The sequence below is a fragment of the Podarcis muralis genome, chromosome 10, assembly GCF_964188315.1.
Source record: "Podarcis muralis chromosome 10, rPodMur119.hap1.1, whole genome shotgun sequence".
NCBI classification, from domain to species: domain Eukaryota; kingdom Metazoa; phylum Chordata; class Lepidosauria; order Squamata; family Lacertidae; genus Podarcis; species Podarcis muralis.
In genome coordinates, this window is record NC_135664.1 from 35,582,960 (window position 1) to 35,602,647 (window position 19,688).

At 41.9% G+C, this 19,688-nt stretch overlaps 1 protein-coding gene across 11 annotated transcripts in view; it reads left to right on the top strand.

Annotated features, from left to right (window-relative positions):
• The window catches only part of NAV3 (neuron navigator 3), a 438,084-nt gene that overhangs the window by 306,982 nt on the left and 111,414 nt on the right, over positions 1-19,688 (top strand). For 10 of the 11 annotated variants that reach the window (XM_028745995.2, XM_028745990.2, XM_028745986.2 and 7 more), the window contains one exon: positions 5,417-5,532. In XM_028745995.2, coding sequence (XP_028601828.2) covers positions 5,417-5,532 — 116 coding nt within the window. Of the gene's footprint in view, positions 1-5,416; positions 5,533-14,573; positions 15,824-19,688 lie in introns of those variants that run through there. The other variant, XM_077934749.1, reaches the window with a different exon arrangement.

Below are 19,688 nucleotides of genomic sequence, written 5' to 3' on the forward strand. Positions count from 1 at the left end.
CCTCCCACTCAGCCGCCCTACAGCTGAGGGGGAGGTAGCGGGTGGACTGTTTGGGGCAGAGCGGGGCCTGCGGGCACCCAACCCACTGCATCACTCCCAGGAGAGACGCATGGCTTGGGCGCGCTGCAGGCCCTGTGGTGAGAGCTGGCTGGCATTTTGTCACCCCCTCAGTTGTGACCCCCGGGGCAGTTAGTCCCCACCACACACCCCTTCCTCCACTCCTGGTCCTTACCCTCCACCCCACACTGGATCACCCTCAATGCCATCAACCAACCTTTGGGATTCAGTGGATCCCAGGTCCATTCAGCCCCACCCTTGGAGCTCCCCATGGGCCTACCACCTACATGTTTAGCAAGTAGAACGGGGAGCTCAACCCTGATGGAATGATGCTTGTGTCATCTGGTGATAGCAGCTGGCTCAGCCAGTAGAGCTGAATGGAATGACATCCCCACTCACTTGAAACACACATAGCCTGGTGGGGTGGAGAGGTTGGTTGGCTGGCTGGCTCTGTTCACCTAGATCCTTGTGACCAGTATCTTCAATTTTCCCAGGATAAAAATCAACAGAATAATTATACATTTTTAGTTCAAAGCATTTAATATAAGAGAGTAGGCTGTTGGAGATATTCTGGGTACTAATATTTCATTCCAGCAAACCATTCGAAACTCTCTGAGGCTGAACATCAGCGTGAGCCTCTCTTTTGCTGTTTATCTGAAAGGCTGATCGTTACTAATGCAGAAGAGATGCATTTGTAATTCAAATGAGAAGACTGATTGATATAAATTTCATATTTGCATTTCAAATTTATTTAAGCAAAAACTGCTTTAATACTCATATATACGGAACATCCTTAGTTCATGCTTGTAAACCACTATTTCGCTAGTAGCCTATGGCAAGTAAAAGATTTCTTCTAGATGACAAGGCAGGGAACCTCTTATAAACAGCGAAAGAGTTGGTTCATTCCTCCCCCCCCAGCCCGCTTTATGTACCACACATGACTTTGGTGTGCATGGACACATCTTAGTGGATTTGTAATGACTATACTGCCTTAGTCCAAGGCTGCCTTAGTTTTTGGTGCATTTAATGCACTCTAAATCTACTTTAAAAAAAATCATACATGAATGGGGCTTTAAAATAACTTTAGGATCTTTCTTGCCATGACATTTTGCACATGTTTTGAACTGAGAATTAGATCACAAAGTTTGGAGAAGTGCAAGCTTTAAAGAAGCTTGAGAGGTGTGAATTAAGTTAGTTCACCTTAAAATGTTGACCAAGCTATAGACTCATCCATCACTTGCATCTCCCCTTATTGATGTATTCTTCAGGCAACCGGTTTTCGATTAGACTGAAGCAATGAATCATACTGAAGGAAACAAATATTCTGTTTTGAATGGAAAGTTCTGGAGAGAGGAGTGTATTATTTTATAGTGCATATCGCTTTAGTGATTAGTGGGCTATGTGAGTGCAGGGCAGATGCTAGGTGCCAGTTTGAACCTTTTCTCCTTGAAAGCAGCTTCTCTTTTGTCTACACAAGTATTTGAATACCATTTTCAGTCCAGACCTGCTTCTTAGCAGCAGTTCTGGTATGCCTGTGAACATAGGAATTATAATGCTAAGCTTATTACAAGCTGCTCTGTCCTTAAAATGGCAAATCACAGGCACGAGCACAAGAGCGAATTAACAGTTTATGTCATTTACATTCATTGTTGTGAAATTGAAGTGGCAGCAGGCCAAACTCTGCCAGTCAAAGCTAGCACTAAGATTTCCAGCAACAGACAGTCCAAAGTATTTAACCTAGATATTTTCACGGTTGTATCTTTGGCTCAAGCAGAATTGCTGAAGTGGTGCATTTAATAATGGTCTGCCAAGTTTGAGCTAAAGTAGGTGGTAAAAATAAAGAAAGAATATTTTCCCATTTTAGCTTTTGTACATTTCTTAATTCATTGTACAAAAGTGCAAATCTGGGTTTTGTTTTCCCTAATATTTAACACTGTGATATATTGATACTATGCCCTGGTCTTAAAACCAAATAATCATTGGAATTCATTCAGGGCAACTGAAGCAGTGAAATCTGTCAAACCGTATAAGGCATATTAACTGTATGGCTTTTGGAATGTCAGAGAATAGCTAAGGAAATCTTTGATATCTGTGGAAAAGCTTGTTCAGACACAGAATAATGGCTCTTAATGATAGACATACAAAGACTTGGTTTCTGTGCTCAGCTAAGTGCAGCCTCATTTAGCAAGAACAATCATTTAAGTTAGAGGGGTTAATTGAGGGCAGAATGCAGTACACAGACCAGAAAGATAACATAGCCGAAGGTAGTCTATTTTCTTATATAACTTAGCCAGTCAATTGGATAAATGGGCATTTTGAGTTTGATGGGTCAATTGGTTTAAAAATGAAATATGTTTGAAAAACATGGAGGCTTTTCCAACTTGATCAGAGTGAACATATTTCATAAGAAGCCACTGTAGTCTTCCCAACCCAGCAGGCTATCTCTGTACTCAGTATGCCGCTGTTAGTTTGAGTGCACTGCATCTCAGAAAGTTTATGCCTTTTAATGGCTAAAATAGACATCATGCAGAAGAAGGTGATTAAGATCTATTGTGTTTGTTTAAATTAATAACAGCCAGGGAGGAGGTGAATCTGGTTGGGTCTGCTGTGCCTTGGAAACATTTTCCCCATGAAAATTAACCTTTGAGAGCTTTTCATGAGTTCCATTGGGAAACCTTAAGGTACCATATAGTTACCCATACACTTTCCCCTGTGGAGCAAAGAGAATCATCAGAAGGAGGTTGAGATTTTAATTAGGAGAAAATAGCATGGAAATAGTTCAACTCCTCACCCAATGTCACATTCCTTGTGAGGTTCAGCTTCTTGTGCAGCTGCTTTTTTCCTTTTTTCTAATGGAAGAGCATAATCATGGATCACTTGCATCATGTCTAGTTTTCCTTAAGCTGAGGCTTTCTCGCCTTAGAACATCTAACAGCGCACAGCTCTGCAGCTCCCTAGCGCAAGGTTGGATGTTGCTGGACTCTGTCTCCCATCATCCCTGACCATTGGCAATGCTGGCTCAAGCTAATGGGAATTGTTGACCAGCAACATTTGGAGGGCCACAGATATGTCACCCCATTCTAATCTATGAAACTAGATACTTTGAGTCTATGTTAACAAGAACTCACAAGCTAAGAACTCTGAAATATAGAGGGCCAGTACAGACACAAAAAACATGGTTTGGTTTCCCAAAGATGTTCTGCCGTGAGCCTCAGGCTTGCTGTCTCTCTCTCCATCCCTCCTGCTTATATGAGGGAAGAAGAATGCTCCCCCTTTCAGCTTTGAATAAAACACAGTTTCCTGTTACGTTCAAACTCAGGAAAATGTGGTTTATTCTAGAATCTGAAGCCACAGTTCGATTTGGGTTTGTTAAACTAGCCACAGTTTCCTGAATTCTGAGTTAATGAGATACTGTGATTTGTTCGAAACTGAAGGTGGACTCTTTCAATTTCCTTACCACTGATTTGGAGAATAAGAAGTAGTAAAGCAGAGGCACAGAAATTCAGGTTTCTCCTTGGCTCATTCTCACAACATTAGGCTGTTGTTTCGTATTAGAACTGCACCAGGCCATTTGCCTCAGGTCATGGCTGCCAAACCTTTGTTTAATGTAAATTAATATTTGCATTGGCCAAAGCCAAACATGAAAAAGTACTTATCTGCCTTCACTATTTCTCAGAAACTTGAAAAAATAAATTCAAAAGTCAAGCGCAGTATATTTTATCAGATGTCATTTTCTGTTTATGATGCTCTTTTAAACATTTTAAAAATATTATCAGGATCATGCATTCTGCTCTGCAGTGTGCTTCCTCATCCATTTCAGCATGCTTTTGAATAAACCCATTAGATAAGCAACTTGGAAGTAGTAAACATAGCAAAAAAGCTGACAGGTTGTTATTTTCTAAAAGACATGCTTTTAGAAAAGCATTCCAAGGTGTGCTCTGTTTTTATCAGGCGCTAAAAAAGTGCCAGATACTCACAAAACAAGCTAGTTCTCTGAATCAAACTAAATGTAATCCTTGGGTTTTCAGAAGAAGCAAATATCAATGCCTTTCAATTGTCCAAGGTGTGAAATTATCATTTATTATTACACGTAACTTGCAGGGGACATGGAAAACAGTTTTGCTCTTTTTTTCCCTCCTCTCATGAAGTTCTCATTTCTTACTATTTTGCCTTTAAATACCTGTATGAGGACTGAGACATCAGTTAGGAAAAAAATCTGTGTATTAACATCAACAGTATTTTTTTTTAATGATATAATTAATATAATTTTGAAAATTACATGATTGTGTGGTGGTTGTGAAACTCAAGAAATGAAAGCATTTTTTTAGCTATATGGAGTGAGTCTGGCCTGGTTTGTACATCATGGTAAGGCAGCTGTAGTTTACCAGGACTGTGGAAGTGTGCTGACCTCCGGGGAAGAAATCACAGTTGCTTTACTCCTTCCATGTCCTTTGGGTTCGGTTCAGTGTAATGCATCAGCTAAGCCATGCTTTGACTTAGTGTATCTGCCAAACCTGGACTCATGATTAAGCTCTCACCACCTTAACCAGGAGCCACAGCCAAGGTTTGTTTATTTCCAATGCTGACCTTTGGCAGCAATGTTTTGCTTCTGGGAGAGCCAGTGTGATGTAGTGGTTAAGAGCGGTGACTCGTAATCTGGGGAACTGGGTTCGCGTCTCCGTTCCTCCACATGCAGCTGCTGGGTGACCTTGGGCTAGTCACACTTCTCTGAAGTCTCTCAGCCCCACTCACCTCACAGAGTGTTTGTTGTGGGGGAGGAAGGGAAAGGAGAATGTTAGCCGTTTTGAGACTCCTTCAGGTAGTGATAAAGCGGGATATCAAATCCAAACTCCTCCTCCTCCTCCTCCTCCTCTTCTTCTTCTTCTTCTTCTTCTTCTTCTTCTTCTTCTTCTTCTTCTTCTTCTTCTTCTTTCCTTTATAATTCTTTAGCTGAGACACAAAAGCAGCAGAACATTTAGAAACTTGCCATTCCCAGCATGTGCCTGGTTAACCAAGCACGTCCTAACCAGTAAATTGATGTACCCATTCCCTTCCTACTAAGCTTTCATCTTATAGAGGAAATTTGATAAGACATTTAGTCCTTGACACCTTGTCTGGTGATATGTGATATAAAAAGATGTAAACTTTCCTCCCTTGCAACATATGGATATAATCTTATCTGTCCTGATGAGGAGTTTAGCACTATGAAGTTACGCAAAAAGAAAAAAGAGAGAGGTGCTAATGACATTTCCAGAATCTGGATTTTGATGAAATGTGTGCCACTCTGCCATTCATGGACTTGGCAGCTAATGCTATGATTATTATAGGTGCTACAGTGAAACTCTTTGATTAATTTCAGAACTCATTCAGAAAATGACAGTACCTCTCTCCCACCTGCTGACTTCTGCACCAGTCCCACAAAAATGGATTTGGCATATAGCAAGACTGCCAAACAATGCCTAGAGGAAATATCTGGTGAGTAATGTGTATTTTATTTTTTGCTGCTTTATTTTGAAATTTGGATGAACCAATTTGGATGTGTTTTACAGAAAATACTGTATACAAATATTCTAAAGAATGATTTAAAAAATACAAATTGTGTACATGGGTACCTGAATCAGTCTAGGCCAGGCTTCCTCAAACTTGGCCCTCCAGATATTTTTGGCCTACAACTCCCATGATCCCTAGTTAGCAAGACCAGTGGTCAGAGATGATGGGAATTGTAGTCCTAAAACATCCGGAGGGCCAAGTTTGAGGAAGCCTGGTCTAGGCCCTAACCCTGAAGTCTTGGATTATCATAGGTAGATTGATTTATATCATTAATTCAATAAAATAAAATAATTTTAAATCATGGTTTTTAGGTTTCTGCCACATCAGATCTGTTTAGCATTGTGTTTCGTTGGTTAAGCAGAAGTGGAATTAAAATGCAGGTTCTGCGCAGTGAGAGCTGAATTGTGATTCCCCTGTGACTGACATACTTCTATAAAGTTTACTCAGAAGTAAATCTTACTTAGCAAAGAGACATTCTAAAGTTAATTAGAAGTATTTTAACTGACATTTCTGGCTATTTTATTGCCTCCACTGTGTGTGGCTAGATTAGAAGGTCACAGATGGACTTCCTTTTGAACAGTCATTGCCCAATGCTAGCTTTTGGTTCAGGAGGAGCTTTGCTTTGTACACCAGGGATGAGGAATACTCAGCCCAAGCGTCAGATTGCATACAGTCCCCTTTGCCCCCTTCTACCTACCAACTGTTCATCAGACAGCTGGGGAAGAGTAGGGGGAGGCTATGATGTTGTACAAAATGTGCAATTATACTCCTTCCTCACAAAGATCTGTTGCAGAGATCAAAACAGAAGGGGAAATGTCTCAGCAAAGTGCTAGGCTTGTATTCCTTGCAAATATGTAATAAGTATCCATTATTCTGCAATTGCATGTATGCAGTTTTTGAAGCGCAGTTGCATTTCTCCCCCCGCCCCTTTTTGAGGTTTTGAATAGCTGTAAGGTAGGGCTTGCAGTTCAGCTGTGCATCAATGTTATTTGTAATTTTCTGGAACTACTGGGGTCTTTTTGCCTTTTGCACATTCAGGACAGAGAGTCTGTGGAGAAAATGTGAGGTGAAACTTAATTGGACTTACTAAGAATTCAATATATGCCTCCCCTGAGTAATAGTTGTCTTTCTGTGTCTATGTAAGTTTTTTTTGGTGTGTGTGTGTGTGTGTGTGTGTGTGTGTGTGTGTGTGCCCCTTCCCACTGCTGAATGTGGTCCCCAACAGCCTTGTCACCTTCAGATTGAAAAAGGTTCTTCATCCTTGCTGTACTCTTCTGAGCGTACAGTTGCAGCCCTACTATAGCAGAAACGCATAAATCCAGAATGTTCCAAAAATATCGTGAATTATCTGAGTACCTTCCACTTGAAGAAAGGCTTAAAGCATTTTGTTCCCTTATCTTAGAAAAGAAAGGACTGAGAAGGGCCATAATAGATGTGGAGAAGGTGGGTAGAAATGTTTTCCCCACTTTTGCTTAACATTAGATTTTGAAGCAGTTGAAAGGCCATAGATTCAGGAGAAAGAGGAAAATAAGATCTTGATTACCTAATGGAATTTGCTGACATGAGAAATGATGATGACTGCTGACTACGATTGCTTCAAACGGTAATTAGACAAATGCATGGAGAATGGGCCCCTCAAAGGCATGATAACTAAATCTGATCTCCAGATTCAGGGGCAATATGAAAGGGATGGAGAACCAGTGGCTCTTCAGATGTTGTTGGACTACACCCTCCATCATTCCTAATCATTGACTTTGCTGGCTGAGGCTGAGTAGGAATCTAAAGGCATTTAGAGGGCAGCAGGTTCTCCTTCCCTGTAGTTTATTTTCAAATGTCATTTCCAGCTATTGTCTTCAATTTGCTTTTGTGGTTTCTTAGGCCATTGTCCTAGTAAAAGAAGCAAGTTGCTGGCCTCTTCTTAATACAAAAATTGAATGATAATAATTTGCTCTGGTGGCACTGTAGGACTTATACTCCTGAGTAAATATGCATAGAATTGCCCTGTGTACACTGGCGGAAGAAGGGGGTGTGGGGAGTGCATTACCCCGGCACCACGATCCAGTGGCGTAGCGTGGGGGGGTGCAGGGGGGGCCGGCCGCACCGGGCGCAACATCTGGGGTTAGGGCAAATCCATGGGTTAGGGGGCGCAAATCCACAGGTTAGGGGGCGCAAATCCACGGGTTAGGGGGCGCAAATTACTTGCCTTGCCCCGGGTGCTGACAACCCACGCTACGCCGCTGCCACGATCTCAGTGGGGTGACATCGTGGCTGGGCCTCCCCTGCGCACGGTGGGTGCCATGCCCCTTCAGGCAGCATGCCACGCCCCTGCCTGCTCTCTGCCCCCAGTGCCGGAGCATGAAGCTCCGCCACTGTCTGTGTACTACCATTGATCTGCAGAGCCAGTTCCTCTCCCCTAGTAGAATATTTTCCCATTTCCCCCTGTGATCCATGGATATGGTTGTCTTTTGAATAACACATGCAATGCATGTTGATAATGCCTTCCAAAATCTAGTGTTTACTGGATGCCTGGTGGCTATAGCACAATGCCAGTTAGATTTATCTCAATATTCTCAGTAAAGACAAGACTATGATTCTGTGGCTTGGAGGAATCACACAAACTCACATGAGCCCTAGTAAAGCCCACATAGTGTCCTATTTGGAACTGATGTGTACCATCATGTAATCACAACTTAAACATCGTAGGAACATAGGAACTTATGGCTGGCAGCATCTCTCCAGGCTTTCAGGCAGGGTCTCTCCCATCCTTACCTGGAGATGCTCGGGAATGAACCTGTGATTTGTGCATGCAAAGCAGGTGCTGTAAAGTTTATGATAGATTGCAGGTGCCTTCCTTAGAATTTTAGAGAAGCAAACTCCCCTTCCTTTCCCCCCTATTCCATCCATTGTCTGAATGCTACCTTAGCATCTATAGGTACCACGTTAGGGACATGTGTGTGTGTGTGTGTATGAGTTTTAACTTTAAAGAACTGGTACTCAGGATTTCAATAATGCTATGCACCTACTTAAATGCTTCAATCTGTGAACCTTTTACTTTTAGATCCCTGCTAGAACCATTTTTATTTCAGCATCCATCTGGGCCACACTTTGATCTGGCTCCAGGTGACTCAGCCTTAGGGGAATGGTGTCTATCCTAGGCAGCCATAAAGGGAGTCCATGGACCTCATGCTTGCTCCCTCTGTTGTTGCTGGTCATTGTTCAACAAGAAGATAACTCCCTGGGCCAATATCTGAACCCTCTTAAGCTCACCAGCAATAAGAGATTGGAGACTTAGCAACCCTTCACACTACCAGCGCCTCAAGGAGCTCACCAGATATTAAGCATTTGCCTATGTGGTGTCTCACTATCCACTATGAAAGCGATCAAAGCCAATCGGCCAAAACAGCACCACCTCCTTAGCACAACAGTGATGAGTGTAGGCCGAACAGTTAATTTAGGACTCATCGGCCCTCATTATGAGAAACTAGCTGCAACTAGACAAGAGGTGGGCGGGAAGGCATGCCACGGGGAAAGAGGAATAGTATTGGACAGGACTAGTTTATAAAGCAGACAGCCGCACTCCCGTCAGCCCTGCATGCTGTCCGCCCTGCGTACATCATTCCTTCCTGAAGGCGAGGTGGGGAGCAAACTCACCCTCCCCCCAGTAAAAGCTTGAGGAATAGCATTCTTTGAAAGCAGGCATAATTTCAGGTGATTTTCTTCTGCGGGAAGAACATTTGATTGCACTAGTAGAAATGCTGCCTTGTGTATTCATTTGCACGGTGATTTAAATATTCTCGGAATATGAGTTAAACATTTGGCTGTTTAGGCCATTGGTGAGCTTTGTCTAAATGTCCAGAATTCAAATACCATTGTGTGTCTCCCGCCCTGCTCTGTGTCATTTTAATCCTAAACAGGTAGGCCTCCCCTTCCTCCCATTGTCTCATCCTCTGAATACGGTGCATGTTCACGTCAATTTCTCATGTCAATTTGCATACGCAAGCTCAAAATACCCAGGTAAAAATAAATGCGTATAAAACTGCTTCAGTAAGGCTGCTACAGATGGTATATGCTCCACATTGGAGTTAGCAGAAATAATCAGGCAGATGGACACATAGGTAAGCAAATAGCTAGTCTTTTTACCATAATGGGTTTTACATTTCTGCTCCAAAATGACACCGAAGGGTGAAATGGGCACAGGAGTGTGATCAGACAAGTTCCTGGCTCATTTTTCAGAATGTCACTGGTACTCGATTGAGGAGCTTATAGTGACAGTTCAGTTATCCTCTCATGGTATATTGGAAATACTAAAAAAGAAAAGAAAAGCAGATGTGTGTCACTCATAATTGCCTTACAGCAATGTGAGCAAGTGAGTGAGGAAAAAGGCTAAAACGTTGCATGCATTTGTTGAACAGGATGATTATTGGCTAGAACAGCAGACTGAAAATGTCCACATGCTAGATCTGCAGCCCACTGTTTCAAGATGGTTCGGTCGTGGGGCAGGTGTTTGCATATATCAATAACATTTCATCAGCCTAGGAATACTGTCCATCAAGTGATACCTGTTGTTGATACTATTTTTTTCTTTGTCTTTTATGCTGCCATCCTTTGGCATCTGCAGTTACTTTGCTGCTTTGATGATCTGATGTGCAAGGACAGCAGCTAGCAAATTGTTAGCCATTTGACATCTTATCATACACAGTACTGGAAATGTCTCAGGAGATGTCATTGCTTGTGGAGGTCACTCATAGTGGATTTGAACACTGTAGCTCTCTCCTTGAGTGGTTGCCAAAAAGCACTGCCCAGTGACAGTTCTCCATGTGGTGGGTGTAACATTTGAAAGGCTCTCGCCCCATGTGCTTGATGCACTCCAGAGCTGTATAGCCCTGGAAGTGGTTGCACTGTCATATAGATGGTGCCTTTGTGTAGGCCAGCACACTAAAAGCCTTTTAAACCTTGCTCTTGCCAGGTGTAAGGTTGGCACTGTGCTGTAAGTGCTAATCAGTAGCCTCTGTGTGGGGCAATCATGCTTAAATTGTCCCTCAGTGGTTTTCGAAATTGAAATGATACCGTGCTCCACATTTCTGTTTTTTGCCTCCTTCTGCTTCAGTGTTACTGTGCTAATCCAAACAAGCATCAGACCTACTAAAATGCAAACAAAAAACAAAAAAAAAAAAACCCACAAAGAAAATTATCTGTTCTTTATGGGATTGGCTTTGAACATAGGCAAAATTGCACTGATTCACCAGTGACTATCCGACAACCAGCTTTTTCTCAGTAGAACAAGATTCACAGAAAAAAATAGTAATCATAGAACATCATTATCCTTAGCCTAGTATTTTTATTTTATTTTAGCACATATGTACCACTGCCATCAGCAGCGCCAACATGCTGATGGTGGCATACTGTTATGTTTTCCTTCAGGCACTTGGAAGACAGTGGACATTTGTGGCCCCAGGGTTGATACTGTTTTCTGAAGCTGCAATGTAATGTTTAGTATTTCTGTCATTGTGTCGATTTTTTAAGAGGTTGCATAATTGTTTTTTTAAGGTATATTGGATGTTATTTGATTTTGAGAGCCAGTGTGGTGTAGTGGTTAAGAGCGGTAGTCTCGTAATCTGGGGAACTGGGTTCGTGTCTCCGCTCCTCCACATGCAGTTGCTGGGTGACCTTGGGCTAGTCACACTTCTCTGAAGGCTCTCAGCCCCACTCACCTCACAGAGTATTTGTTGTGGGGGAGGAAGGGAAAGGAGAATGTTAGCCGCTTTGAGACTCCTGAAGGGGAGTGAAAGGCGGGATATCAAATCCAAACTCTTGTGTTTTTTTTAAACCCCTCTGAAGCTTAAGGATGGTGAAGATAGGTTTTGGTAAAGGATCTAGTTAGCATTCCCTTGCTGCTAAGTCAGAGAAGGTGATTGATCTGGGAACACCTAAGAAACTGCTATGCTAAAGATCATCATCTTTGTCACTTCTTTTGAAGATGTTGCTTTTGTCTCCTGTGGGGGAAAATCCATCTCCTGTTTGTCTGCATTTATCCTTTCAGTGATAGCTATGCCTGTACCTCAAGCCCTATTTTTGATGTTTGCAGATGAAAGCATATTTAGACATAGCAGAAACAGAAGGCCTTGGTTGGGGGAAACACACTCTGAGTGTTACATAGGAACATCTAAGCAGTTTTGTTAGGCTGAGGGTCATGTTACTGTGAAACATTATGAATTATTGTCGCAAAATAATGTTGTAGTTATTTAATTGTGTTGATTACTAAGCATTCTGTGGTAAAACTAAAAATGTTCTTTAGCGCTGAATGTTGGCACAATGTGTTGCAACAGAAGGTGTGTACTTTAAATTATATTTATATACTCTTACACTTCTCTGCAAATGAGAGCGGATAACCTAGGTTATAACGTAGGTGGTCCTTGTAAACTGTTTGCATGTCTTGTCATGTATTATGTGACAGAACGTTCAAGTAAATAATCAGTATCCTATTTTGGGTATGGCCTTTGCTACATTACCTACATGAAGAACTTTCACTGTTTTATACAAACTTGCGGCTTTTAGACCAAAATGTTTAACACTAAGAAAATCTCAGTAACCGCAACACTCTTTCAAGTATCCTCATGATCTGTCCACCAAGGTGAATAAGAACCTGTAATTCTTCCATGTTAAATTTGTTTTTAAGAAACAGCTTTACAAAACATTGATCATTCTTTTGTTTTGGAAGGGTATTTTTTTCTACTGAAATTACATTGTAAACATTTGTACTTGGAACATGCTTACATAACATCTTTTTGATACAAATTTATCTTGGTCTAGGAGACTATTGCAGTGTGTGGCCTAGTTCAGATTCTAAAATTATCTGCTTGGAGTGGTCCAAAGGTAACTGCCATTTGGAAAAGGAAAAGGATTCTGTAATGTGTACGTATGAATATATGCCATCGGGCTGTATTCAATGCAATGTCTAAAAATAAATAAATAGAAAATATCAGCTGTGTATTAACATGTTGTGTTGGTTCTTTTTCTGAGTTTAAAATATGTTTGTATGGCTGGTGTATATGTTAGTCATGGCTGAATTACCTGAACGGAATAAATATAGAAAGGACCTGAACATAATGTGCATTGCTAGAAGCATGCACACATTCCTAAAATGTAAGAACGATTACATTTGGGTGTGGAATCTTTGAAGCCCAACTATTATTTATTCATTTATATCCTACCTTTCCTCCAAGGAGATCAATGTGACTTTCATGGTCCTCCTCCTTATTGGTATCCTCATGGCAGCCCTGTGATGTAGGTTAGGCTGAGAGGCAGTGACCGGCCCAATGTTGCCTAGTGAGCTTCATGACTGAGTGGGGATTTCAACCTTGGTCTCTCAGGCCTCCTAGTCCAGCACTCTAACCACTACACTAAACTAGCTTGGGTACCTTCTTTTCCCAACTGCCTTTAACTGTACCAGTCCCCCCCCCCCAGATATGGAACAGCTATTCGTTGAGAGGTCTGCTACCTTCATTCAGCAGTTGTACCTGGAGTAGTGTTTAAGCCAGGCATAGGCAAACTCCAGCCCTCCAGATGTTTTGAAACTACAATTCCCATTATCCCTAACCACTGGTCCTGTTAGCTAGGGATGATGGGAATTGTAATTCCAAAACATCTGGAGGGCCGGAGTTTGCCTATTCCTGGTTTAAGTTTTCATTCTGCTAGCAGAAAGGCTGTATTTTGCAATACTCCCATGTGAAGAAGGCAGCTCAGGTTTCTCTATTGTGTTGTAGGAGGTTGGCTTAGGGTTTGATTGTGTTAATCGTTTGATGATATTAATGGTGGGCTAGGTGTATATTTTTTGTTTGTTAAATGAAGATGGCATGTGCATGTTCTTCTTTGCATTGTCATTTCCCTCCTTCCTTTTCATTGTGTCATCATAGAAAATTTCCTCCACTAGCTAAGCGTAGTTTTACCATTTCTCTCTGAAATAGGAGACTGTGATTACTGGGAGTGGAACCAGCTAGGATCTTAAACCAATTTCAAACCATGAGCTAAACTCATCATTTTTTTTAACACTGGTAAGAGCAAACAGAGCACTTGGGCATATCTAAGTTTAACTAGCCAAAATACATAAATAACTGAGCCAAATTTTCCTGGTGAAAATGCATCACTAGAGCTATTTCCATCTATCAAAGTGTTAATAAAAGTGCACATAATCTGCCCAATTTCCTTCTTTGTAATGCAGGAAGAAGTTTAAGATTTATTCTGTAGGTTTATTCTGTAGGTGTGGCTGAATGCTGACAAATGACATTATGGTCTTTAGATACCTCTATTTGTGAGCTGGATGAAATTTTCAATGCTATAGTTTTTGCAAATGCAATTCTTTTTGTATAATACTTAAGCACAAGGTTTCATTTATGCAAAAAACTACCTTATAGCTATTAATTATACTTTCTCATTTCATTTTAATGCTACTGTGTATAAAAAAATGTTTAGAGTTTGTATGCTTTGCTTCATACCTCGACTGAGATTTCATATCTGGTGATCTACTCAATTTAATAGTTTCCCCCAGAAGATTGGGAAAAAATTTTTTTTCTTTGAACATTTAGAATCACCCCTTAGTGGTTTGAGAATCCAAAGCATTTTATTTTGAAGGTGGAAATGAAATGCTTCACATAATAAGTAACTGATCTATCAAACAAACAAAAAAAGACTCTTCTCCCATAAATTCTTTCTTATACTATGGGAAGAGGCGTATTCACCGTGCACTGCAAGAATCAAATACCATTTGAAAATCTCCTTCTAATTGCCTGCATAACGGATAGCGGTGGCAAGACAGAAATCGTTTTCTAAATCTTACCGTACAGTGAAATATACCATTTCCAGGTGTGCTGCAGCTAATGCTGGGACCTCCCATTTGGCTTAAGCTGTGCCTCAAAACCCCTGGCATTACAAAATTGGGCAGAGGCTTGGGTCTTTCCGGTTTAATTTGCTAGGCTGTTTGCTGCCATGGCAGCCAGCAGCATCCACTGCTGTAGCAGAGAACAGTCATAGATCTGGGAATGCAGGTTGAATACTAAAATGCAAGGAAGCCTTTTCAGTGCTTTGCTTCGCTGGTTAATTTTGGCTCTTACTGAGCTCTGACGTGCAGGCTGCACTTGCATCTCTATCAGCCCGTCTAAAGTAAAGAGCTGTGCACAGCAACCGGCCATGATCTAGCGGGAGAGCGTGGGAGAAGCACAGTAGTCTGCACTTGCTCCGTACTTTTGGATTTCAGAATACAGCAGCTGTAGAAAGGGATGCAGGTCCATCGCTCTGATGAAACCGATGATTGGATGGAGAGAGGAAAGCGTCGCTGGCTTTTAGGATTACTTTTGTGCTGGAGCCGAGTGTTTGATCAACTCTCTTCTGCTTGAAGGAAATTCAAGTAAAATGACTGTAAGTACTGCAGATTAACAGGGCTGGAGAGAGCTGGCTTAGCATCAAAACCGACATAAATTCAGACAATATGACTATGCCTGTCTAGTCATTTGCAGCATGCACACTGGATGTGTAAGCTATGTTTCTCGGTACCAGTGGAGAGGAGAGCTGCAGGCTGTCTAAATCGTACGCTGCTGAAAGGTTCGTTCCTGATACCGGCTTAAAAGATCTTGCCTTCCCTGCATCTAGGAAATGTGAAGCATAATTTGAAGTGAATCTTTGGCTAAAATCATGCAACGACCTGCCGAACTCTCGGTCTTCAGAGGCAAGGATGCAAGAAATGGGGGTGCTCGCCTTCAGAAACAGAGGTCTTTGACGAATCTTACTCTCCTAAGTGAAGGGGAAAAGAGGCGATTTTCATGCAGAGAGAACTGGTTTGGCAATGCTTCTAAGTCTAGCCAGGTTCATCATGAAGGGGCGACAGAACTTGGAAGCAGAAGCTTGCTTTCCAAAGTGCTATCAAAATCAGCACACTCCCTTTACCATGCCAGCAACAAGTCACCGTGGGAAACTGAAGAACTACCACCTGTCGGAGGCAGAAAGTCAAGCAAAAGGCTCAGAGGCTATTCTGCAGATGAATGTGGCCAAGGAGAAAAGAGCAAATTGGGTGATGAAAAAGTGCCCTTTAAGCCTAGATTCGCCAGCAAGAACTGGGTGCAGGAGGAAGAAGGTTGCCTACGCGAGGGGACAGCACAGCTGGATGAGGACGTTATAATAACAATGCTTGGTGACTTAGAGCAAGTGCTTTACAATGATTATTTGGGTGAGTTCACTTCTGCATGGCATGGGCAGATAGTTTTATAGGCACTGGCACATCTGCATGGAGGAGATTTTGGTGACAGTAATCTTGGAAGACACATCTGGGTTCGTGTTCAGTGTTGCACGGTGGAATGTTATCCTTCCTTTTAGATAAAGTGACTGCATTTTTATATATTAAAAAAAACACCACTCAGATAATCTGTTTTGAAAGCTATGCTTGTGGCAGTACATGATTTTCCCAATAGGTCATATTTGCACTAAAGCTGACCTTAGAACAACAAGAGATGGTAGGCTGCGAATTTTAACCTGTTTCATTCGTGATTGTTTTATACATACAAGGGAGTGTCATGCAGTCATACTATCATTTTACCATCTTAGGGAAGGTGGTGTGATGGAGTGTGCCTGTGGTTTGCTCCACATGTAATGGCCTTATTGAGTGTAAATCCTTCTCCTGGCTAGGTACCTGTGTAAGTTTGCCACTTCATTCTCAATTTCTCCGTTTCCTGTATTAATATGCCTTGATACTTCAATAATAAAAAATAAGGCAACCAGCAAACTTAATAAGGTCTGATGTATTTAGGCAGTACCATGGCCTACTTTCTGCTCTAGCTCCATAAGGCTCCCTACAGAAATCTTACCCATAAATACACGCTTTGAGCAGAATTGTGAGTGCCAAGACTTCACAGACGAGCTACATCAGTGAAGGCAAGTAAGCATCGGTAATCCACAGCCATAGGTACTTCAAATGATTCCTCTGCAGCTGGCTGTACTTTTCATCTCCCTGCACTCAGAAGTGTGGGTTGCTCAAAGTGCTGCATTCAGATGTTTTATGTAATTAAATTTTTGGAACTCTGTGCCTCTTCTTCTTCCCCCCACCTCTCTCTCTCCCCCTCCCTCCTTCGTTTCCCTGTGGCATATACTTGTGCTAAGACTGAAACTGAAGCTTTATGTATGGTGTGATTTAAGCAGAATTTAAACAAGAGATTATGGGCTTGGTAAAATCAAGTAATCTGTGTTTGTTTCTGCCACTGATATGTTGTGTGACCTGGAAGAAACCCCTGTTTCTGTCTATGACTTTTGCCAGATAGCACATTTTCTTAATCATGGCAAATGTGGGGTGGGGTGATGTTTTCACAGATGGATGACTTGTGTCATGATGCAAAGCCTTTTATATTTAACTACAATGGGTGATAGGAAGGAAATGCTTTATGTTATACTAATATTAAAGTAAAATGGTAATGGAATAAAGGTGGCTGTTGAATTTTTTAATGAGATAACATTGCAACAGCATGAGATAAACATGGCTGCTAATAGCTGCATATGCCTCAGTTTTCCCATCTGGAGAAAAAGACATGAATTTTTGGCACACGTAGATTGTATCAGAAACCCATTCAGTAGGAAATGAAATGTAACCCCGTATCTCTGCAAATGTCATTCACCAGTTTCTTTCAAGGACCAGCAGCCATTCACCAGTTTCTTTCAAGGACCATAAGCTCAGCTCCCTACATTCCAATGTACATTGCATGTGCAGTCCATGTATGGTAAGCATGAACTGTCAAACTCCCTACTTGGTTTTGCAAAAACTGAACTCCAACTTATTTGTTGTCTTCATATTTGTACAGTTTGATGAACACCCCACAGTAACATGATATGAGACTAGGTGGGTCATTTCAATTAATGGGGGTTTATTTGCTCATCAAAAGGAAAAAGAAAAAGGGCGGGGACTTGGAAGCTTTTAATATGTACTTGAGAGAGGCAGGGAGTGTTCTTGCCGGGGCTGTTGACATTTGCAAAAAAGAGAAACGTGGCAATTTCGTGAGTTCCTCCATGCTAAGCCAGATTTCTAATACCCCCTGCTTTTGAGGACTCCACTAAGTGGACGCAGGTGACACTGAGGGTTAAACCACTGAGCTGCTGGGCTTGCCGATCAGAAGGTCGGTGGTTCAAATCCCCACGACAGGGTGACCTCCTGTTGCTCGGTCCCTGCTCATGCCAACCTATCAGTTCGAAAGCACAAAGTGCAAGTAGATAAATAGGTACTGCTCCGGTGGGAAGGTAAACGGCATTTCCGTGCACTGCTCTGGTTTGCCAGAAGCGGCTTAGTCATGATGGCCACATGACCCGGAAGCTGTACACCGGCTCCCTCGGCCAGTAAAGCGAGATGAACGCCGTAACCCCAGAGTCGTTCGCGACTGGACCTAACGGTCAGGGGTCCCTTTACCTTTACCTTTAGCTAAGTGGATGCTAGCTGTACAGGAAGAATGCTCCTGGTCATGAAACTGCAGAAACCAGAATGGATGCAGGATCTGAAGTAGGCTAGTGGGCATAAGTAACTGGTTCTGGGTGACTGGCTTGATTTATTAACTTACCTGCTAGCTCATGCACCTTATAGATCCATTCAATCCAGACTTTACCTGTTATTCTTTCTGACATGTATGCCTGATGTGTGGAATGTTAATTTTCATTTGCAGGGTGCTTTCAACCAGCCCCATTCTCCCTTGCTTGCAGGCCTTAATGTGACAAATGTAACTTTCATAACAGAAGCACGAAGTATGGGGTACTGTTAATGTTAGCTACGCTGAAGCAACTTAATTATTTATAAAGATTATATTCCGTTTTTGTCCAGGAGCACAAATGATCAGAGAGGAACCCTGGGATTGACATGGCATCATAAATGCTGAAAATGCAACTCATGCAGTTCGGAACTCAGCTAAATCCTTTCTGCTTTCTGATGTTCTGATTGCTGCCATTTGGTTGCTGCCTTGTACCATAGAAGAGAGGAGAAACTTGTTGGTCTAGTACCTTTAAACAATAAAGGTGCTTAAGGTTCTATCTCTCACTCCCAGGATCCAGATGATTAAAGTAACAATCGTCTATTTATTTTGTTCTGGGCTTGTTTATTACTGTTTAATGGGTAAGATGGGACATAATACTAAACCATAATTTAGCAGCCCTGGAATGGGCCTGGGTGAGTCTTATGTTCATACGCTCCATCTTTCGCTATTCTCCACATTGGCAGTGAAAGGACTATGTGAAACATCTGCTTCTGTTTCAAAACTAGCTGCAGTTCGTTGTGAATATAAAGGGCAACCAGTAGTTTAAACTAGAGGTGTTCTGAAAATTCACAGAAAACATTTCCTAGGAATAGGAGGCCTGTTTGCATACTCTTCCAAGAATATTTTACGTGTGTGTGTGTGTGTGTGTGTGTGTGTGTGTGTGTGTGGTGTCCCCAAGCCCTCTTGAATGACACTGATCTGGAGTATTGTGGGAAAGCAAACTGACAGCTAAGTTGCCCGCTGGAAAAATTCTGTGACATGTTTCTCCAAATTTATGTGCCCACAAATAGAGATAGGATAATTTTGAAAATCTGTTTTTCCACAGCTCTAGTTGAAATGGTAGTTTAGTGAAACAAACCAGGAATCACTAACCAAGAAGCAGCAAATGGTGATTGGAAGCATCCAATTCCTTAAAAAAAATATAATCTCCTCCTTCCATCTATACTGGAAAAGGAGAGAACAGAGAGAACCACATGATCCTAACGCTACCCAGGCTATTGTTTAGCACTACTTCCAAACTGGACAATTGTAACATATTTGGATTGCTTAGGTAATGGACTGGATTATATCCAACAAACTAAAGCACATTTCAGATGAGACTGAGACACGGTTAGCAGGTGGATCTCTAAGCCAGATGGATGTGGGGGTTGGCTGCTCTTGAAGGCAGTGGGTACATAGTTTTGGGGTACCTCTGGGTCCTTTGCTGTTGCTTGAGGCTCAGGTGGCCTCATTGGCACTGAGTGTCTTCCATCAGCTACGGCTGATGGCCCAGCTGTGCCCCTCTTTGGACAGAGATGGCCTAACATTTGTCAT